The sequence below is a fragment of the Diabrotica virgifera genome, chromosome 7 (assembly GCF_917563875.1).
Source record: "Diabrotica virgifera virgifera chromosome 7, PGI_DIABVI_V3a".
Taxonomy (NCBI): domain Eukaryota; kingdom Metazoa; phylum Arthropoda; class Insecta; order Coleoptera; family Chrysomelidae; genus Diabrotica; species Diabrotica virgifera.
The window spans coordinates 249,945,169-249,969,394 of record NC_065449.1 but is presented as its reverse complement, the minus strand read 5'-3'; the positions used below and the strand labels follow the sequence as shown (position 1 = coordinate 249,969,394).

At 33.9% G+C, this 24,226-nt stretch overlaps 1 protein-coding gene across 2 annotated transcripts in view; it reads left to right on the top strand.

Annotated features, from left to right (window-relative positions):
* The window catches only part of LOC126888408 (organic cation transporter protein-like), a 94,389-nt gene extending 70,548 nt beyond the window's left edge, over positions 1 to 23,841 (top strand). For both annotated transcript variants that reach the window (XM_050656653.1, XM_050656652.1), the window contains exons 4-10: positions 2,698 to 2,804; positions 8,995 to 9,149; positions 10,140 to 10,254; positions 15,418 to 15,672; positions 17,357 to 17,598; positions 22,385 to 22,566; positions 23,590 to 23,841. In XM_050656653.1, the coding sequence (XP_050512610.1) occupies positions 2,698 to 2,804; positions 8,995 to 9,149; positions 10,140 to 10,254; positions 15,418 to 15,672; positions 17,357 to 17,598; positions 22,385 to 22,566; positions 23,590 to 23,769 (1,236 nt within the window). In that variant the 3' untranslated portion in view covers positions 23,770 to 23,841. The remainder of the gene's footprint in view (positions 1 to 2,697; positions 2,805 to 8,994; positions 9,150 to 10,139; positions 10,255 to 15,417; positions 15,673 to 17,356; positions 17,599 to 22,384; positions 22,567 to 23,589) is intronic.
* Positions 23,842 to 24,226: the final 385 nt, after the last annotated feature.

The window sequence follows — 24,226 nt, the reverse complement described above, 5'->3', positions numbered from 1 at the left end:
TGCGAATGGCCATCGAATACGTAACTTGGTAATGACTAGCCATAATCTTCGTTTCGATCAGAATATAAATAACATCAATTATTACATTTTTGCTGAGGGTCAATGCCAACAAAAATACGACGACCAGAAGTAAGGTCGGCGTTAATCAATGGCAAAGACTAGGTCAGATATTTTACAGCCTTGCACAGATTTTTATATGAAATATTTATTGGAGAAATGCGTTGGAGTAAATTAATAACTAATAGAAGAAAACTGTTAATACTTTTTTCTACAATTAATAAAATTGTGGTTTTTTGCTCTGTTTGTTAATTAGGAAATTTTTATGTTTACTGAGGACGGTCAAGGTTAGGTTTGTTTTTGTATTGTTTTATTTATGCCAATATTGAACACGAATTTTATTTAGATCAGGGCTAAAGTCTTTGAAAATGGTAAAAAGGGCAAACAAATAGTAACAGGAAGGAACGCATTGGAAGAGGAAGAAAGGATAGTAGGTGTAACAAAAATTAGGGGAAAATAATTTACGGGAATTGGAACCAGTGGAAGGGAGTGATGAGTCTTAAGGGAAAAAACGGTTTATTATGTTTTTCGATAAAACTAGAAGTTTTGTGGAAAAAAGTTAAATAGGAAAGTTGTAGGTAATAAAAAGATATACGATTTTTGTGTTTACACTTTTTACATGAACTCCAAATGTATTCTTTTTCTTGTAGTTCCTTCTCCTATCGGAGGTTGGCTATCATCACAGCTATCCGTAACTTATTCGCGGCTCCTCTGAAAAGAAATACAAAGCTGCAACTATACCACTCTCTAGGTTTCTCAGCTAGGAAATTCTTCGTCTTTCTATAGATCTTTTACCCTGCATTATGAGCCTTAATATCTCATATTTCGCACCTCTGGTAATCATTCATCATTCTCTTTGCCTTATCCCTATGCGGGGTCGGCTTCCCTAATTGCATTTCTCCACACAATTCTATCTTGGGTCATATCCATGTTAATCCCCTTTACCAACATGTCCTGCCTTATCGTCTCCCTCCAGGTCTTCTTTGGTCTTCCCCTCCTACTTCTTCCAGGAATCTGCACTTCAGCTATTCTTCGTATTGGGTGATTAACGTCTCGACGTTGAACATGACTAAACCATCTTAACCTCTCTCATTTTGGCATCAATTGGTGCCACACCTAGACTTCCCCTAATATACTCATTTCTAATTTTATCCTTCTTTGTCACTCCACTCATCCATCATCCATCTAAGCATTCTCATTTCCGCCACATGCATTCGTTGTTCCTCTTTCTTTTTCACTGCCCAACATTCAGTTCCATACATCATAGCCGGTATTATGGCTGTTTTATAGAATTTTCCCTTCAGCTTAATTGGAATCTTTCTGTCACACAACACACCACTCGCTTCTTTCCACGTCATCCATCCAGCCCTAATTCTACTGCATGCATCTCCACCTATTTCTCCATTACTCTGTAATACCGATCCCAGGTACTTAAAACTATTGCTTTTTACAATCAGTTCACCATCCAAAGATACCATTTTATTTGTAGTAACTCCATCCTTAAATAAACATTCCAAATACTCTGTTTTTGTCCTACTAAGTTTTAAACCTTTTTCCTCCAGAGCTTGTCCCCACTGTTCCAGTTTTTGTTCTAAGTCTCTTTCACTATTTCCTACTAACACGACATCATTAGCATACATTAAGTACCATGGAATGTTACCCTGTAGTTTTGCTGTTATCTGGTCCAAAACTAATGAGAATACATACGGACTAAGCACCTTGATGCAATCCTACTTTCACATGAAATTTATCAGTCTCTCCCACACCTATCCTAACACTAGTCGTTACTCCCTCATACATATCCCTCACAATCTTTACGTATTCACCAGGGACTCATTTCTTATTGAGTGCCCACCACAGAATCTCTCGAGGAACTCGAGGAACTTCGCACCTCTGGTAATGTGGCCTAAATATTCCAGCTTTCTTGTTATGATGTTCTTTATCACCTCGCAATACTTTTGTAGCCTTCTTAACACTTCTTCATTTGTAACTCTTTGTATCCATGGTATTTTCGAAATCCTTCTATAGCACCACATCTCAAATGCATCCAACTTCTTTATATTATCTACTCTTAGTATCCAGCTTTCCATTCCATACAACAAATTGGAGAACACGTAGCACCTTAAGGCTTTTATCCTAAGCTCCAGAGGAAGGTCTCGATTAACAAACATTTTCTGATTTCTCTACCTTGGTCATTGTTTTCATCTACCCAGGTTCCCAGATATTTTTTGTTATTCACTCTTTCTACTTGTTTTCCTTCGATATCTAGCCTTCCTACTGTATGTTGCTTAGAAATTATCATGGACTTGGTTTTGTTAACGTTCATTTGTACTCTATTTGTAATCTATTTACTAATCGCTGCAGTGCTTCTAGACTCTCTGCAAAAATAGCTGTGTCGTCTGCGAATCTTATGTTGTTCAAGATTTTTACCTTTATTGATATACCCTGTTCTTCCTCTGATATTGCTTCTGTAAAAATAGCTTCGCTGTACAGATTGAATATCAATGGGGACAACACGCAAACCTGTCTCAAAGTCGCTATAAGAGAATATATTTTCTCACATTTATGATCAAAATTGTTCTTAAAATATTTAACATTTTATATTTGAAGGCATCCAGTCAAGAATATTAATGCTTTCAGTACCATCTACAATGTGAAGAAAACCTTTGGAAGTTAACAATGGTTGGTACAGTGAACAGCATTGGACAGTTTGTGGGATTGTTTATTGGTGGCTTTATATCTGACAAGTGAGTTTTCTTTTTTTTTATATGTTTATTAGGCAATCTGTTATAACATATAACAATAGGCACATTTTATCTGACAAATAATGACATGAAGAGATTGTGACCAGCGCCACACATCTCTATAGAGATAATATTAAATTACTGTATTACATATATTAACTTAGCTACTGTAACAATACTAATGTCTGTGCGGTAAATCTAATGGTGTCTGTCTCTTTAACCGTTTTGTTTCCTGACTGTTGTCTAACAAATTAATTGCAAGCAGATTCGCGTGGCTTTCAAGACGTACGATGTATTTTGCACTTAACTCCACTATCACTTCACTGACGTTTTCGTTTCCAGATCATTGTAAATATCCCTGTTAGTAACAAACCACGGAGCGTCGATTATTGAACGTAATACCTTGGACTGGAATCTCTCAATTATGGATACATTCGACTTGGATGCTGTTCCCCAGAGCTGCAGACCATATGCCCAGACTGATTTGAATATTGTGTTGTAGACTAGCAGTTTATTTCTTGTCGTGAGCTTATACTTACGCCCTAGAAGCCAATAAAGCTTACTAAATTTTATGCCCAGTTGTTTCCGTTTGTTTCATATATGGGTTCTCCAGGTTAATCCCCTGTCCAAGTGCATGTCCAGATATTTTACAGAGGTAATTGAGGGAATTGCCTTATTATTTATTGTTACTGTAGGTGATTCACTGTGACATTTTGTAAAAACAATATGGTTTGATTTTTGTTCATTCAATTTAATTCTCCAATTTTGTGCCCATGTGTTTATTTGATTTAATACTCTCTGGAGTTTTGCAGCAGCTTCGACGGGATTTTTGTGTACTACTAGGATTGCAGTATCGTCTGCAAAGGTGGTGGTCGTTGTATCTCGATTTGTGGGTAAGTCGGCTGTGTAAACCAGATACAGTTGTGATCCCAGAACGCTTCCTTGCGTTACCCCTGATCTGATGGGATATAGTTTTGTATAGGCTGACTCAAACTTCACCCGAAAGTATCTTTCTGATACATACGACTTAAGGACTGTATATAGATCCTCTGGTAAGTTCTTTTTCAGTTTATACAACAGTCCTTGATGCCAAACTTTATCAAAAGCCTGGCTAACATCGAGGAATGCTGCTGAACAGTAACTTTTTTCTTCAAATGATTTATTTATAACGTTGACCACTCTGTGAACTTGTTCGACGATACCATGCTCTTTCCTAAAGCCAAATTGGTGGTCGGGTATCATATTTCTGTCTGTTAGTATTTGTAGAAGTCTTTTTTCTATTATTTTTTTCCATGATCTTAGACATTACTGGCATTACACTAATTGGTCGATATGAAGTGGGCTCATTTGGAGGTTTTCCTGATTTTTGTATGAGGATAATTTCCGCAATTTTCCATTGGATTGGGAAGTGTTTTAGCCTTAGTACCGCATTACACAATTGAGTTAGAATTTTAATTGCTTTGGTAGGTAGATTTTTAATTACCTCACCTGTGATTAAGTCATAGCCATGTGCTTTCTTTTTTATTAGATTATTGTTGATTATGTTTCGAACTTCTTTGGGTGAAACGTGTAGTGTGTTTTCTCCTGTCGGGGTTTGATTCTGTAAGGTGAGGTTCTGTCTGTAGGTGAGTTTTCTGAAGTTACTATAATTACGTAAAAACAAAACAGAATATTAGGTACTTTATGCCTGGTTGAACAAACACATCTTAAGTTTAAGACGAGTCTTAGATCAATTTTTAGCTTGCCATAATGGCAAGATATTGCATAGATGCCGATTGCATAGATCATCATCATCATCATCATCATCCGCCTCTTTCAATCCACTGCTGGACGTAGGCCTCCCCTGTTTGTCTCCAAAGTGTTCTATCTTGTGCTTTTTGTATCCAGTTTTTTGTTGTCTTTCGTAAGTCGTCTTGCCATCGTATTGGTGGTCTTCCTCTGCTACGTTTATCGGCTGTTGGTCTCCATTCAACTAGTTTACGAGTCCATCTTCCGTCCTTCATTCTGGCAACGTGTCCAGCCCATTTCCATTTTAAGTTACAGCTTCTTTCAATGACGTCTATGACTTTGGTCTTAGCTCGTAGATTTTCGTTTCTAATCCTGTCTCGCAGAGTGGCCCTATCATTGATCGCTCCATTATTCTCTGCGCTACTCTTAGTTTTTGTGCGTTTTTCTTTGTGAGCGATAATATTTCTGCACCATAGGTCATCACCGGTAGCACGCATGGGTCGAAAACTTTTTTCTTCATGTTAGTTGGAATGTCACTCTTAAAAATGTCCCTAAGAGCTCAGTATGCTGCCCATCCTTGTATTATTCTTCTGGATACTTCTGTTGTTTGATTGTCCTTACCTATCTTAATTTCGTGACCCAGATATATATATTTGTCTGCTAGTTCTATTTGTTCATTTTGTATTTCAAGGTGTTTACTTGGTACTTAATTCGTCATATATTTTGTTTTTGTTATATTCATTTTTAAGCCTATTTTATGACATGCCTTACCAAGTTCTTCCAACATTTTCTTTATTTGTCCCAAATGGTCTGCAATCAGGACTATATCGTCTGCGTAGCTTAGGTGGTGTAGCATCTCTGCGTCCACATTTATTCCTTTATCACCCCATTCGAGGGTTTTGATCGTTTTTTCTAGAACCGATATGAAAAGTTTAGGTGACAACGTATCCCCTTGACGGATACCTCTTTAGATTTTTATTTGTTTGTTTGCATAGATAAGAATCGAAAATTATGGGGCAATGTAAGTGAGACTTAAAGCGGCCCTACCTATAAGCTGAGCTGGGCTAAGCTGGAGCTTAAGATTTATTGGTGCAACTAGGCATTACAACTTTTACTAGAAATACTAAATTAATGAATTTGGGCGATTTTGGGTGAGTAAGGGTGAGTTTTTATCCTTTTCGATATAAATCGGGAATACTCATCCCTTCACCACTACTCTTTGATGTCTTACACCATATTTCTATTTGTGAAGCATAAAAATCATGCTCTAGTTCTTTTGAAAAGTGTCCACAATGCTTTCTGTTTATTTTTCTTACAAGTATATGTGTACCTAATCTTATTATCTTATAATCTGTGTACGCTTGTTGAGTCTTGTTTGAGATGTAGGTAATTAAGGAAAACCTTTTCTCTTTTCCTTAAATTTTTTCATTCACCTTTGTATAAGACCACAGAGTTTTTTGCTTTGGGAGATACTTGCTTTTATCTATCTTTCTTGCGCCCATAACCTCTTGAGATTGCTTTGATTTTTGCCCAGCTTTCCTCGACTCCATCGCTTCAGACAATATATATGTTTCTGCATTTTTCTGCTGTTGTTTTTTAGTATAAATATAAAGGAAGTAGCTCTCTATTGGAAATAATATAGTTGATCATAGATCTTTGTACTCTGGTATTTTCAAATGTATACTTGTGTTCTTTGTGAAGTAAAAAAGGGCATATATTCGCAATAAGTCGTTGCGTGACAGCAGATCTTCCCAGTACGTCCTGATGGACACACATCTTGCCTTTGCCGTCGTGATATTGATCGACGCGCGCCGCTCCGATTGCCTTAATACCAATGAGCTTCAGTGCCGAATGTCTACTCGCCAATTAACATATTTTTTCAACAAAAGGAGTAAGATTTTTTTATACAGGAGATATTTTATGAAGTGAACTATAAGTTAAATTTACGTCTAACTTTACTCACCAACAAAGACTGAAATATTAATTAAGTACTTCCCTGAGTTTCTCGAAATGCATGTTTTTGCCCTCCTAGTTTGTTTGACATCCATTATATCGTAATATATATGCTGGATATTGCTTAGCAATGAATTTATGATCCTAATTAGGTAGGTATATCATCGTCATTGTGATGTCATAACAGCTTGTTAATATAATAACAATAATTATTCATACTTTACGTGTAAGGTGGTCTCCTAATTTTCTTCAAACTATAAATAATAATGTAGTGGAACTATACATTATAGCAAGCGGAACAAATACACAGTGTAGCTTTGAAAATTATTAAATAATTAAATAAGACATGAATGACATATGCCATCGAGGATACTAAGCAATCCTACAAGCCATCCTGCAAGGAAAAATGTTTGGAACGCGAGGCACATTAAGAAGAACCGAAAACTAAGCAAGTGCCACGGTAATGAAATACTGGAGGATAGCTCCAAACAGATTAGAAAACATCCTTTGAAATAACACTTTTTTTAGCAAAAATTTTCTTTGTTCATATATTTTAACTTAGAAAATAAAAGTGTATTATTTTTAAACATGCAATTGTTTAAACAATTTTTCACAAACAAATTTTTGTGGAATTATAATATAAACATACAACAAAATATAGAGTAAGAAAATAATAAATTAGATAGAGATTGGAAGAAATTTTGGTGGAAATCAACTTGTGTGAATCGAACACCGCTGCCTGTCCTGCGCGTAGCACCAAAAATTATTGTTTATTTAAAAAAATTCCTGACGCAGTGGTAGTTAACAGATTTTAATTTTGCAAATTGCAAATGAAAGGCACAGTATTCTTCTATTTGTAAAATAAAATTTAACTTGCTATCTGCTTTATTTTCAGTCCTGCAACATTTTGAAAAAATTAATTTTTTTGCGAAAGCTGGATTGCAAAATTTATTTTGCAAAATCAATTGAACCAATCCTAACTAAATTTACAGTATTGTTTTATCATCATAAAGCTTTTCTGGGTGAAATATAAAGGTCCTAAGTGTAGCAGAAATGGTTGAAAAACATAAAGTGCGAATATTTGTTTTTTATGTTTTTTTCGCAATTATTGCTATTTTGCAACAAGGGCAAAAGTTGGCGTTCTTGGTTGATTCTATTAGAGACATCTATATTTGTAACTTTCACTGTCCATGATATCTTTAGGATACGGCGATAAAGCCACATTTCGAAGGCTTCTAATCTGTTTATATCCCTCTTTTAAGTGTGCAGCCCTCAACGCCATATAGCAGCACCGACCACACGTATCATTTAGTAAACCTTAGTCTCAGTTAAAGATCGAACTCTGAACAAATCAGTACCTTCCTGAATTTTAGGAAAGCTTGTCGAGCTTGCTCAATCCGATATTTTATTTCCATGTCCGATGCCCAGTCCTCAAAAAATCACATTCCCTGGATTAAAATTTGCTCACTCCTTCAATGAACTTGGTATTCAGTGTTATGGTGGAATTTTCAAGTGCATTCAAGTTTCTGGAGATGTTCATGAATTTGGTATTTTTGGTATTAATCTCTAATCCCATTCGCTTACTGTATTATACACACATTAAGACACCATCATCAGCATACCGTATGTTGTTGATCAATACTCCATTCACTTTGATACCCTTCTCTGCATCTTCCAAAGACTCTTGAAATGTGGCTTCTGAATAAATGTTAAATAAAGGAGGGTAAAGCACACATCTCTGTCAAACACCCCTTCTTACTATATGTATAGGTTTGGATATAGTCCCTCTGCAAGATCTTATGTCTAGTATTTTGTGAACTAATTCTTTTGTTGCTAGAATGTGGTTGATTTGATTTTCTCGATGGATGGTTACCTCGTGTGTTGTTAGATGCTCAAATACTTTTTGCTACAAATATCATGCTTAATGTTGCTGCGAGTTGATAGATTTTGTGTGAGTTGTCATTTATTTTTTCCAGTATAGTTCCTTTTCTACTTCAGATTGGATTTCTTAACCATATTATGTCTCTTGTCCATAGTCACAAACATTCATCAGTTCAAGTATGTACTTGGGCAGATGGGGTTTTCAAATTATTGTTGCAAGATTACTATATTTGTCTATAACCAATTTTTTGTTTACTTTTTCTAGCTGATCCAATAAAACCTGTATATATGCCCGTGTCTCTTACGGAAAAAGAAAGAAAAAAGCTTCGTCTATTTTTAATTGTGCCAGTTTGGTGCCGTTTGATACCAGTACAAGTTTGACCGAATTCAAGTAATACCAACGTGAGCATCATTATATGCCTACACTGAAAAGGTAGGGTGTGAAGAACACGAAAAGGAAAAAAATTTGGAGTGCCTTTGATTGCGAGATGTTTAAGATTCCTGTAGATGAAAAGTGTTTTATTGGGGGTGATTTGAATGGACATATTAGTAGAGAAAGAGAGGGAATAGAAAGTCTAAACTAACATATTTTTCTGCCTTATATAAAATACGTATTTTTGTTCTATTTCAGGTATGGAAGAAAGTTTTTATTAATTTGGGGGATGATTTTTTGTGCAGTGTTCGGTATTCTTCGAACGTTTATGCCAACTTATGAACTGTTTTTACTTTTTGAGTTCTTGGATGCGACATTTGGTGCTGGAACTTACATATGTGGATTTGTTTTAAGTAAGTACCAATTAATAAGTAAGTTATTAAATACATAACTCTTTATTTCATTTCTCACCTTGAAAACCTCCTTCCCTTATGCGCTCATCAGTACCACCCAAGAAAAACCTAGATTCATCACTGAAGCAGACAAAGTCATTGGTCATCCCAGTTTACCGAGCTCTGCAACATTCTAAATGTCGAGCCTTATGCTGTGGTGTCACAGATAACACCAAAAGCGGACAGTAAGCTCTCAGTACCATTCCAAGTAATCTTTGATTAACTGCTCTTCTTTTTCTGTAGCTGCAACTAAATCAATGTCTGACTTGATGTACACTGTCCCGTCTCTTTCTGAGAGCAAGAAGTCTAAGATAACACAAATCACGACCTTGCAATTTTATAGGACTTCCAGACTTTCCACGATGCCGATAAGTCTCACCACTGGACCACCTGCTCCAAACTCTTAACACCGTTGATGGATTAGCTTCAACTCTTCGGTGAAATTTCCCGTAAACCAAAATGTTCCTCTTTCACGCCTACAGTGCCTACTTTTTCGAAGTCGCTTAAATGACAAAATTGCCGACGACCTCGAACTCTTGGCTTTTTAAATTTTTGTGGTAAATAAAAAAATCCAACTTACTTAATCAGTACTTACTTTTACAATCTTTTGAGGTGTCCTAGCTCTTAATGAACTCTTTTCATTCCTTCCTATTGGATGCCATCTGTGTTGCTTCCTGCCAAGTCTTGCCCTTACTCGTAGTATCTGCGAGATATCACTATTCTATTCTTTAATGGGTCGTCCTCTTCTGTTCTTCCCTATTGGTTTTGCTTTTCACACTCTTTTTACTTGTCTATTATTGTCCATCTGGGTTAGATGTCCGAACCATGCCAATTTTTTCTCCTTGATTGAGTCGAGTAACGGTTTGATGAAAAAAAAATCCAAAATGACTAAAAATTACAAATAAGCTAAAGTTTGAATGGAGGCAAAAAATTATGATATTTATTTTTTAGGTGTTGAGTTAGTTGGACCAAAGAAAAGGGTGTTAACAGGAATATTATCCAGCTCTAGCTATGTCCTCGGCGAAATATTTACAGCAGTTGCTGCATGGACTACTCAGTCTTGGAAGTAAGTATATTTTGTTCCCGTATCATTTTGACAATTTGGCCTAAACGACACCGCACATATCAAAGTTGATCGAAATCACATTTTTGAAATCCATAAAACTGTCAGTCATATATAGGGTGAGGCAGATAACTGGCCTATTAAAAATATCTCGAGAACTAAAGGCAACAGAATCATGAAAATTGGAATAAAGGGGTTTTGAAGGATGATCTATTAAACGAAAATATTTTCATCTCTTTTCAACTTCCGGTTATACAGGAAGTTGCTTATAACTTCGTTTTTTTAAATGGGACACCCTGTATATTTTTACATTTTTGGAATCTCTTCGATGTCTTCTTTCTTAAAATATAAGGTTTTGTAATATTATACAGGGTATTTTAAAAGATAATTACGTTTTTTTATTAATTTCGTAGCAACATTCACACCCTGTAGAATTGTAGTAGTTTGGCATCTAAAACTCTACTTACGTTCAAATGATTTTAATATACTCTACTATTGTTAAGACTCATTAGTATAGCTAAATTTTTAATTTTAGTATACAGGGTTGGTCGAAACTCGGAATGAGTATTTTCTGAGTTTTCTTAAATGGAACACCCTGTATTTTTGTATTGTAGTGAAATGATATTTTATAGTACTTTTTTATTTCTTAAGCATTCCCTATACCTAACTGCTTTAATTTGTGAGTTATTGGTGATTCAAGCTAAACATTAATTGCAACTAAAAATACGTAAAATTTTATTACGTTGGCCGTGAAAATACTCAATCCCAAATAATTTTTCAGAAATAAATACATATTAATCCAGACTGGTCCTTAAAATTACCAATAATGGTTTAGCTATCGAAATACCTACTTAGTTAAGATTGTTAGTGCGATTAACAATTAAGCACAAATTAAAGCAGTTAGGTATAGGGAATGCTTAAGAAATAAAAAAGTACCATAAAATATCATTTCATTACAATACTAAAATACAGGGTGTTCTATTTAAGAAAACTCAGAAAATACTCATTCCGAGTTTCGACCAACCCTGTATACTATAATTAAAAATTTAGCTATACTAATGATTCTTAACAATAGTAGAGTATATTAAAAATCATTTGAAAGTAAGTAGAGTTTTAGATGTCAAACTACTACAATTCTACAGGGTGTTAATTTTGCTACGAAATTAATAAAAAAAACGTAATTATCTTTTAAAATACCCTGTATAATATTGCAAAACCTCATATTTTAAGAAAGAAGACATCGAAGAGAATCCAAAAATGTAAAAATATACAGGGTGTCCCATTTAAAAAAACGAAGTTATAAGCAACTTCCGGTATAACCGGAAGTTGAAAAGAGATGAAAATATTTTCATTTAATAGATCATCCTTTAAAACCCCTTTATTCCAATTTTCATGATTCTGTTGCCTTTAGTTCTCGAGATATTTCTAATAGGCCCTTTATTTGCCTCACCCAGTATACTATTAAATAGTCAAGTAGCTATTGAAAACAGCTTCCTAACGTGAGCTAAGCCGATTAGAGTAACTATATACTTTCTACTATTGACCAAATTATACCTACTTTATTATTATCTATACGATAAGAGTAAGCCTCTGCCTTAATGCCTGAATTAAGATTCATAAAGTGGCGGTTTACAAAATATTTTTTCTCTTTTTGACTCAATATTCCCATTTGACCTTAGAATTACTCACATCAACTTACACCGTTATTACTCAAAATTTACAGTTGGCGCAATAATATGAAATTATTGCAATTTCGAGAAAAATCTATTCATGTAAATTTTATTTCATTTAAGTGACATTATATTTTCCATAAGATGTGTGCGGTGTTCGTTGTAGAATATTTTCTGAAATGCACAAGTGAATAGGTAGGTAATAGAATTTGCACAAATTACTTGCGTTAAACATAATTATTAATTTCTAACTGTAACACACAACATTTATTAAAAATTCTAGGTCAAACTAATTACTAAAATATCTACATGTATGGTTGTCACAATTTTTTTTATTTGTTATCGGTTATATACAGTAGGCGGCAAAATTAACCAGTACTGAAGTAAATATTGAAATGTTTATGATTATTTATATATTATTTAGTATACATGATATAGCCTTGCAAACATTATTCACGATGACGTTCCCGATACAACAGATGTTAAAGATACCCTCTGGCACGAAAAAATCTTTAATTTTAGTTCACAATTCCGGAATGTCAGATGGTGGATACGTTTGCCCCCTTCAGCATTCACCATATCTACGCATCAGATGGCGTTAGGTCGCATAAATAACGATCTCCCAAAATCATCGCCCAGTAACAGTATTCGACGAGACTCCCTGACCGTGTGACAGGTTGCTCCGTCCTGCTGAAACCATTGTTTATTTGAAGCTTGGATCGTTTTCGCGATCTTCAACGTATGACCGAAAATAGCACCCTACGATAAAAATTTTTTCTGCAAAACTGAGAACCATTCTGAAGCACTTAGCATTAACACGACATTAACATACGTTGTAACGATATTTCAAAACCACTCAGTACGTTTCGCAGCATGATACATACAAATTTGAGACATACGCATTTCAATACTGTTTATTTTGCTGCATACCGTACTAAACTAATTATATTGTACCGGGTGTCCCAATAAGAATGGCTCTCGGCCATATATATCTCAGGAACCGTTTATAGTACAGCTTTGAGAAAAAAATATTTATAACAAAAGTTGCCTCGGGAAAAGCCTGGAAATTATTTTCATAATTGTACGTCCACCGCTAAAGGGCGTAATTGAATTTCAAAAATTAAAAAATTTAAATTTTACAAAATTTGCCTAATGAAAGGGCACTGGAAATCCAATCATCGTGTTCTTTATAAAATTCTGCGCACATTTGATTTCACAATTTTAAATCTACCTTTGCAAATAAGAGGTGGGGGTGAGTGGGAACCTTCCTATGAAAAAATGGCTGTAAGTCCGGTTCTACTAAATCTAATTTTGCATACTTGGTCTTGTTGAAAACAGATCTTTTCTTCTTCAATGTAAGAGTCTTATTTTCGAAATAGCCTAATAAGTAATATGCCAGCTAGTAGGCGTTATTTAATTATTTTCGGAAATCTACTTTTCTTTGGAGAATATTAAATACAAGTATGCATTTTTAATCCTTTATTACAAAATTACACCAAATTCGCAACTGAATTCCGAAAACCGCATGTCGATACCTTTTTTCTATCTCGAGATATCTTAAGAAACGTGTAAATTTGAAACAACTGTTAATGTCACCGGTAAACGAAGTTAAGAAAAAGTAGTGTGCTATGGAAAAAACAAAGGAACATTTTCCAGATGTAAACGTTTATAATTAATTAAAACAACAATAAGACAAACAACACTATAAAATATAACAAAGAAATAAAAGCAACTACTTACTTAGTGTTGCCCATCATTTTCGATGCAAGCATTTACGCTTTACTCTTTCAAGAGTAGATTGAACAGCAGTCTCAATTTATGCTCTCGAAATGCTTAGAATGGAGTTTCGTATTCTCTAGATCATGTTTTCTCTAGTAGTGGGCCCAGCGTCAAATACAATATATTTAATCCGTCCCCATAAATAAAAGTCTAAAACAGTTAAATCTGTTGCTATTCAATCTAATCTTAGATGCTTGCATCGAAAATGATGGGCAACAATTTGAACATTAAGGCAGTCAATAAGTAATAAGTAAGTAGTTGCTTTTATTTCTTTGTTATATTTTATAGTATTGTTTGTCTTATTGTTGTTTTAATTAATTATATACGTTTATATCTGGAAAATGTATATTTGTTTTTTTCCACAGCACACTACTTTTCCTTAACCTCGTTTATCAGTGACAGTAACATTTGTTTAATATTTATACATTTCTTAAGATATCTCGAGATAGAAAAAAGGTATCGACATGCGGTTTTCGGTATTCTGTTGCTAATATAGTCTAATTTTGTAATACATGATTAAAAATGCATACTTGTATTTAATATTTTCCAAAGAAAACTAGATTTCTGAAAATAATTAAATAACACCTCCCAGCTTGCATATTATTCATTATTCTATTTCGAAAATAAGATACTTACATTGACAAAAAAAGATCTGTTTTCAACAAGACCAAGTATGCAAAATTAGATTTAGAAGAACCGGACTTACAGCCATTTTTTTATTAGAAGGTTCCCACTAACCCCCACCTCTCATTTGTACAGGTAGATTTAAACTTGTCAAATCAAATATGCGCAGAATTTTATGAAGAATAAGATGATGGGATTTCCAATGCCCTTTCATTAGGCAAATTTTGTAAAATTTTGATTTTTTAATTTTTGATATTCAATTACGCCCTCTAGCGGTGGACCTACAATTATGAAAATAATTTCCAGGCTTTTTCTGAGGCAACTTTTGTTATAAATATGTTTTTCTCAAAGCTGTACTATAAACGGTTCCTGAGATATGGCCGAGGGCCATTCTTATTGGGACACCCGGTACTTATATGTTCGAAAATGTTTCGGCTAATGAAAGATAAAATAAATATTATTACAAGAATTGATATCAAAATTGAACTAAATGTTGTTCTGAAGCTATTATTGAGTTGGGAATGATTTCATGTAATTGAATGAACTATCTTTTAGTAAAGTCGTCCCAGGAACGCAACTCATAAATATTGGCGATATCATTTTAAAGTTTTCTACTTTAAAATGTATAATATACGTCTGAATTACCAATATAAATAAGTCAGATTAAATAAATTATTAGCAGAATTTTTTTACTTAGCAACAACGTTTTTGTTTATTTTAGTAGTATTTTGTATTGACAACGAAACCCGATTTGGGCTTCGACACGTTAATAAAATCATTTTTTTGGTAAAATTGTGGCTTATTTCCCATTAAAATTAATTGATTACAAAACTGAACTCTGGCGTCATCTTCAGGGCTTTCGGGGTCTCAGTCTCCCGAGTCCCCATACACTACTACACTGTTCACTGGAAGAATTGGATTGCCCGTAGACATGTGTATGTCTATTATGGACAATGCATACAGACTTTTCTAAATCTGGTTCTAAATTTATTTTCTTGTAGCATATCCATGTTATCTTTGCCACTCAATATAATAGATACCATACAGTGCTCTACTTATTAACAATAACATAATATGTAATCTTTAATTTTAGACCCATCATCTACATTCTGTATTCACCAATATTTCTGCTCATATCCTACATATGGCTCGTTCCCGAATCTGTTAGATGGCTGCTGTCAAAAGGACGCAACGAAGAAGCAAAACAAATACTGAGAAAAGCTGCAAAAGTCAACGGCAGGGAACTATCCGAACAAACTTTAGAGAAGTTGACTTTATCTGAAGAAGAGAAACCAACCGAAACGAGTGATATCATGAAAGCCATGAAATCTACGACATTAACTGTAAGGTAAATATTTTTTAGCATTTAAATGAATCAGGATCGTTTAGAGAATCTTATCATCAAAAATGGAAATCAATATGTAACTATTAACAATATATTTAAGACAATAAGGTTATGAGAAAGGTTGATACAATCTTAGTATGATTTATTGTTGATAAAAAGACTATTGGTTTCGAGACCTACAATTTTAGTCCCATCATTAGGACACCAATATAAAAGTTTGTTTGATAAATAAACAAAAATACAAAATATCAGAACTACAAAATATCAGTTACAAAGAGTTCTCCGCTACCATTTAGTGATCATGTATCTTTTCATCTCCACCAAAGAACTCATCTACTCAGGTGTAGTGGTTTTTTCTATGTGCATGTTGTGTTTGAAAATAGAATGGAACTATTGGAAAAAGCAATGTGTATGTACTAAGTTGTTTTTATACTTCTTAATTATTGAAGTGCAAATTATAGACCTACCCGTGTCTTCTTTTATTCAGCATTCAGAAACTTGGTCCCATTAGAAGTTTTATTTCCCCGGAAATAAAACTTAGATGAGTCCTTTGGAGGAGATGAAGACATAGGTACATGATCAGTAATGGTAGTGGAGAATATCTTGTAGTTTTGTTTATTCATCAAATCTTTATTCCTTGAGTCCTTTATTGCTAAACCTGGTCATGGATGAAATAATAAAAATAGTAAGAATTAAAAATGAATACCAAATGAGAGAAATACAACTTAAAATAATCTGCTACGCAGACGATGCAATACTAATCTCTCAAAGTGAAGACGATTTACAACGTATGCTGCACCAATTTAACATAACCGCCAGAAAATTTAACATGTTAATTTCCCCAAAAAAGACAAAATGCATGGCTATAGCAGCAAATCCAATAAGATGTAAATTGGAGCTTGAGGGTCAGATAAGAGAAGAAGTGATGGATTTTAAATTTCTAGGCATCACACTATCTAGCTACGGAAGGCTCCAAACAGAAGTGGAAGATCAAGTGAATAGCGCAAACAGAGCCGCAGATTGCCTGCGGTTCTCATGCCGCAGATTGCCTGCAGAATAAAAATATCAGAAAAGAAATGAAAGGTAGAATTTACAAAACAGTCATCAGACCAATCAATAATGATATACGCGGCAGAAACACGACCCTACACAGAGAGGACAAAAAGATTGTTCGAAACAGCGGAAAAAACAAAAAAAAAGAAACCGAAAAAAAAATCCCTCGAAAAATCGATGGTAAGATTCTATGGGACAGAGCTAGAAGTACAGATATACGACGGAGCTGCAAAGTGTGGACAACATTAATAACTGGGTAAGAAATAGAAGAATAGAATGGAATGATCGTTTAAGCCGAATGACAATAAATATAGTAGTAAGGACAGCGAAAGACGGTTCCCCAACAGGAAGACGATCAGTTGGAAGACCACGAAAACGATGGAACGACAACTTACTAGAGGCACATTGAAAAAACAGACAGACTCATATCAATACAAAACGAGGAAGAAGAAGATCAATCAAACTTTTGTATTGGTGGTCTGATGATGGGACATAAATTGTAAGTCCCGAAACCAGTAGCCTTTTTACCAACAATAAAACACTAAGATTGTGAGAATCGACCTTTTTCATAACATTTTCTATTGTATTATGAACTCACACTTGCAACCTTTTCATCATTTGAAATATATTCAAGGTTGGTTCTCTGCTCTTTCTGCTGGATAGTCTGTACATTCCAATTTTACGGACTTACGCTAAATTCAGTCGCCTTGGTAGCAGGTAACAGCTATTTGGACTTCATGCTGACAGCTCTAGTCGAAATACCTGGTTACGCTGCTTGCAGATATTTGCTGGTATGGTTCGGAAGAAAAAAGTCTCTGTTCGGAGCATATTTCCTCACCGGGGTGGCGTGTGGATCATTTTTACTAGTTCCAGAAGGTAAGTTAATTAGTTTATTCACTTTGACCGTGCAGCAATTTAGTATTATTAAGACCTGCTACAAAATAGCTGCACAACGCACAACAACAATGAAACGTATACAAAGATAATAACAGAGATAAAAAACTAATGAAAAGGAAAAAGAAGGTTTCTCAGGAACAAATAATCAGAAATATAGAAAAAAAAAAGAAAGAATAAATCCTTAAGCTAATTCTTTATAGGAGTTTCAGAGATCAAGGCAGCGTACTAAGCAAGAACAGGAAACTTTATTTAAAACAACAGCGGGCACCTTATTACTGATGACAAGGAAATCCTAAAAACCTGCAAGGAATACTTCTATTAACTGTTAAACAACCAATCTAGCATAAATACATCAAACATAGAAGTGTATAGAGCTGAGTTAGAAGACTAATACCTGACATACCAGGAACTAAACGATTAAAAAACTTAAAAAAAATAAGGCACCAGGCAGCGTTGGTATACACGCAGAGTGTTTAAAATACGGAGAGAAGCGTTGTATAGATCTATATACAAGCTAACGCAAGGCATTTGGTGAGAAGAAACAATGCCAGATGAATAGAAAAAGAAGTGTGCATTCGGCAGAACGCTTCAGAAGACATTCTGACGAAAAAATAGTAAGGCTGGCATGTGAAGAAGTCCCAACTATAAGAAGACCACGCGGACGCCGTCGACACCAGTGGCGAGATAATACATATAGTAGGAGATCTTAAAGCAATGTACATGGAGAATTGCATGGAGATTGCTCAAGATAGAGAGGAACGGAGGCATGTTGTCAAGTCGGATAAAACCCATGAAGGAGTAAGTAAGAAAAGGAGTGGAAAACATGGATAGGGGTCTGCCTTTATGTCTCCGACCTACCACTGTCTGGTGAGCATCATAGGGCGGTGTAAGCATAAGCTTTTATACAAAAAGTACTTTTAGAACCTATGTTGAGCTGCCCCCCCCCCAACTTGAAAAAATTAAAAACAAAGCGCTGATTTATGAGCTACAGGAATTTAACCCCCCCCCACTTAAAAATAGGGATATTGAATCGATCATTGCGGCAGAATTACGAGCTATTTATGAGCTCTTGAAATGATATAGTTTCGATTTTTGAGCGCATCTCCTTCACCCCCAAACAACCCTTTAATTGATTTAACTGAAGAGAAATATGCTGAAAAAAATTAAAATATATCGTATCGCGGATATAATTCCTATAGCTTATATATCCTAAGAATAAACTATTAAATCACGCGCATTTCGATTATTGAGTTACAACCCCTTCGCAAGAAAAAACCACCTCACCTTCCCGGCTTAATAAAGAGTTGTACTTAATAGTTATTTATGATATAAGTGTTAAAAGTACACGTTTAAGGCACGCATGTGAAAGTTTGCAGAATGAGCGATAGCGAGTTCTGCAATTCACATGAGTGCCTTAAAAATGTATTTTTTAACACGCATATCATACAATATTTTTGTACAAACGTAATTACAGGATAATATCTATAAAAACTTTTACTTGAACTTGACTGACATTCCATTTTTATATTTTTTTGACATTACATCAAAATTGCCTATACGGTCAATACGAACTGCAATGTCATAAAAATTTTAAAGCACTAGGGCCTTAAAGTAGCATTTTTAACGCTCGTATGGAGTGCTAAAAATTGGCATTTTTAAAACGGTTGTAGAAAAAATGCATTAAAATAATTATTTGACGACTACATATCATTTAATAATTTATGAGCTCCCAAAATACGCGCATTTAGATCATTAAATTGCAATTCCTTTTGTATTGTGCAGTCACTGAAGGTAAAAATCAACTATTACTTCAATTTCAGTGAACCTTTATCGATTTTCACGAAAATTGGTGAGTAGTTATAGGATACCTCAAGAAACAAAGGTGACATGGTGCTACCTTGCGCCTTTACCCTGAGGGTGGATACCACCCCTTCTCGGGGGTGAAAATTATTTTATTAAAAATAACTCCACAAATCGATAGAGGGATAAATTAAATTATAAGTAGAATTTGTTAGATAAAGTTATTAAAATAAATCAATACTTTTTGAGTTATTGAAGATGAAAGATTTTAATTTTTCGTGAAAAAATGCATGTTTTACAGCGGTTTTTCATACATCACTTAAAAATTGTAAGATTTTAACAAAAAAAGTTATCATTACCAAAATTAAAGCTTTGGAAATTCTTTTGTTATTACTTAATTCAAAGTGAGTTATAGGTAATTAAATGTATTTTTTTGTTCGGTGAGTACTCAAATTTAATTATTCAAGCCTAATTAACAGGAAACAGGAAAATTTTATAAAATATACTTAATATACAGTTGTCAAAGTACTCAGAAATACCTATTAAATGAGCACCGAAAGAAGTTAATATCATCAAAGTTAAGCAAATGAACATGAAAATAATAGTACCCTTTCAAATTTTTTAGTAAAAAGTGAAAAATAAAACGAACGCCATTTCCACAAAAATTAAAATCGTTAAACATTTTGACCGATTTAGAATGCATATTGTTAAAAAATATATTATATATTATGATTAAAAAAAATCATAACTTTTCAAATTTTCGTAAATTATTTGCTTTTGATAATAACTCCAACAATGCTCGATACACGTAAAAAATTCTAGATAGGTAACAAAATTTAAGTTTTTTTTATTAGCAAAGATTTTACTTGTCTTTTGATTTCTGTATGAATCAAAATAACCAAGATAGAAACGTTTAAGTCTAAATTTTACTGCGAGAACAATGTAACTGGAGCCCTTTAACCTATTATCTTAAAAAATAAAGTATTTGAAAGATTAAATGTAATACAGTTTATAGCTCTTGAAATTACCTTTCAAATGTGCCTGATACCATAAAAATTAACAGATTTATTCGAAATAAAACAATATTATTTTTTTGGAAACATTTGTGGAGTATAAATTTTGATGCAATCAACTTTTTCTGGAGCTCATTTGATAAGTACATATTTCTAAGTACTTTGACAAGTATTTAGTAAGTGTTATAAAATGCATCGTGTTCCCATTATTTAAGCTTGGATCCTTAGATTTGAATACTTGCAGAAAAAAAAATATATTCAATTACCTATAACTTACTTTAAATTACATTAAATGGTTTTACAAGTAAGGAATTTATTATAGTTTTTATTAGCTTCAATTTTGGTGATAAAAACTTTTTTATAAAAACTTTTTTATAAAAACTTACAGTTTTTGAGTTATTTACGAAAACTCGCTTTAAAGCATGCTTTTTTTTAACAAAAATTAAAATATTTGATCTCTAATAACTCAAAAAGTATTGATTTATTTTAATAACATTATATAACAAATTTAGCTTAGAATTTGTCCCTCTATCGATTTGTGGAGTTATTTTTAATAAAGTAATTTTCACCACCGAGAAGGGGTGACATCTACCCTAGGCAAAAACTGCAAGTTGGTACCATGTTACTTTTGTTTCTTGAGGCATCCTCTATCCACTTACCAATTTTTGTGAAAATTAATGAGGTTCACCGAAATCGAAGGTCGCAGTTGATTTTTACCTTCAGTGACTGCACTATAGAAAGAAAATTGCAATTCAATAATTGAAATGCGTGTATTTTGCGAGCTCATAAATTATTAAATGATATGTAGTCGCCAAATAATTAATTTAATTCATTTTAAGTACAATTCTCTATTAAGCCGAGAAGATGGGCTGATTTTCTTGCAAAGGGGTTGCGCTTAATAATCGAAATGCGCGTGATTTAAGAGTTTATTCTTGAATATAAGCTATACGAATTAAACTACTACTAACTTTTTTTGGAAAATCTTACAGTTTTTCAGTGATTTACGAAAAACCGCTTTAAAACATGCATTTTTTCACGAATAATTAAAATCTTTAAACTTTAATAACTCAAAAAGTATTGACTTACTTTAATAACTTTATATAACAAATTATGCTTATAATTTGTCCTTCTATCGATTTGTGGAGTTATTTTTAATAAAATAATTTTCATCCCTGAGAAGGGGTCCACCCACAGGGTAAAGGCGCAAGGTAGCACCATGTCACCTTTGTTTCTTGAGATATCCTATAACCACTCACCAATATTCGTGAAAATCGATGAAGGTTCACCGAAATTGAAGGTAATAGTTGATTTTTACCTTCAGTGACTGCATTATACAAAAGGAATTGCAATTTAATGAACTAAATGCGCGTATTTTGAGAGCTCATAAATTATTAAATGATATTGAGTCGCCAAATAATTATTTTAATGCATTTTAAGTACAACTCTTTCTTAAGCCGGGAAGATGGGGTGGTTTTTTCTTGCGAAGGGGTTGTAGCTCAATAATCGAAATGCGCGTGATGTAAGAGTTTATTCCTAGAATATATAAGGTATAGGAATTATATCCGTGATGCGATATATTTTAATTTTTTTCAGCATGTCTCTCTTAAGTTAAATCAATTAAAGGGTTGTTTGGAGGTGAAGCGGATGAGCTCAAAAATCGATTTCATCATTTCAAGAGCTCATAAATAGCTCGTAATTCTGCCGCAAAGATCGATTCAATATCTCTATTTTTAAGTATTATTCCTATATTTAAAATATTAAATTCCTGCTCAGTGTAACGAGCTCAAAATTTTTGATGTGCGGAATATGAAAGCTCATAAATCAGCACTATTTGTTTTTTAATTTTTGCAAGTGGGGGGGGGCAGCTCAAGACGGGTACTTTTAGATTTGTATTTTCGAAATACTCTACTCTGTTAAAGATTTTAAGTAATTTTGATTTGTTTTTATTTTAGATTCTCACGCTGGAAGCCTTGCTGTATACTTGCTGGGCAAGTTTGGAGCTACAATTTCCTTTACACTGATTTACGTACATACCAGTGAAATGTTTCCGACTAAAATGAGGCATACTTTTATGGCAATTTGCTCTACTTTGGGAAGAATTGGATCTATGGTAGCACCACAGACGCCGATTTTGGTAAATATCAAGTTATGTATTATTCAACGGGGCTTAGAAAGACGAGCACAAATATATACTTTCGGTTTCATGCCTGTCTGTCCGCGAGTATAACTCCTGCGTTATTAAAACAGATAGAATATCAAATGAGGTGTCTAATGAGAGCTTATAACCCAAAGATGGTATAAGATGTAGGAAATTTGACCTCGGACTTCCGGTTTTAGAGTTACAACCGGAAGTACTGTTTTAATGCCATCGAAATATTGCTAGCGATATGTTATTCCACGCGCCTTAGCAAGACGAGAACAAAATATATACTTCCGGTTTAATGTATCTCTATCCATCCGTCTGTATGTCCGCGAATATAACTCCTGCGACATTAAAACAGATAGAATGACAAATAAGGCGTCGATCGAGAACTTATAACCCAAATATGGTACTAGAGGTGATAAATTCGACTTCGTACTTCCGGTTTTAGAGCTACAACCTCAAGGACTATTTTAAAGTCGCCGAAATATAGTATAAGCGATATATTATTCGCAGCACCTTAACAAGACGAGCACGAATATTTATACTTCCTGTTTTTATATCTACTTCCTATCACGTTGGAGGAAAACTTAGGACGAAATCCAATTGTTTGTACTTACTTTGAAAATATTTCCAAAACTAAATAACTAATGAAGTAAAAAACAGACGTACTCACAATTATTTATTGTTTAACTTCCGACGACCGGTTTCGCTCTCTACAATATGCAGAGCATCATCAGGTCAACTATGCAGCATTGTCCAATCAAATTCCTATTAAATTTGAGCCAGAAATCATGTTATTGAAGACTATAGAAATAACCTCTTGTGACGGCATCATTTAGCTTACTTGTAACCGTTGAACTGATGATGCTCTGTATATTGTCGAGAGCGAAACCGGTCGTCGGAAGTTAAACAATAAATGATAGCGAGTACGTCTGTTTTTAATTTCATTCAAAATGAACTCGCATATACCACCGATTCAACATTTAAATAACTAATATTTAAAACATTTTTCAGGCTCAACTCTGGAATCCACTGCCTTTTATAACATTTATGGTGGTGTCTTGGATCGCTGCGTTTTTCTCGTTATTCTTCCCAGAAACATCCAACATCAAACTTCCCGACACAATTGAGGAAGCGGAAAACATTAAGCAGTTGAGAAAATTAGCTGAGAAGGAAAAGGAAACATGTACATAGCTATTTGATCTGTGATCATTTTTAGTATAAGTTAAATAAAAATTAATATATTATGTAAATAAATTTTAAAAATGTTTTTTTATTTAAAAAGTCTTCTCTTCTTCTTTTTGTATATACATGCCTCCAGTTTTCTTGAATTCACTTGTCAGTTGGCCATTGAAATCCAATATGTGAGGTTTTCTCCAAAAAAAGTTCCAACCACGTGGGGAGAGTCCTGTGTTGCCCTGGGTAACATCCAGGTTTATCTATAACATCCGATGAATTTTATATAAATATGTAAAATATCTTTATTATTTACATTTAAAGGGTTTTAACCCTATACATTTTGGTGGCTCAGGCATGCAAATTTTGTAAGTATGACCTCTTGTTCTTGAAAACCTCTGTCAATTTTAACTTTTATCTCATTTAATTAGGTTATACTTAATTTTAGGGCTTTTAAACACTGATGATGGATTCC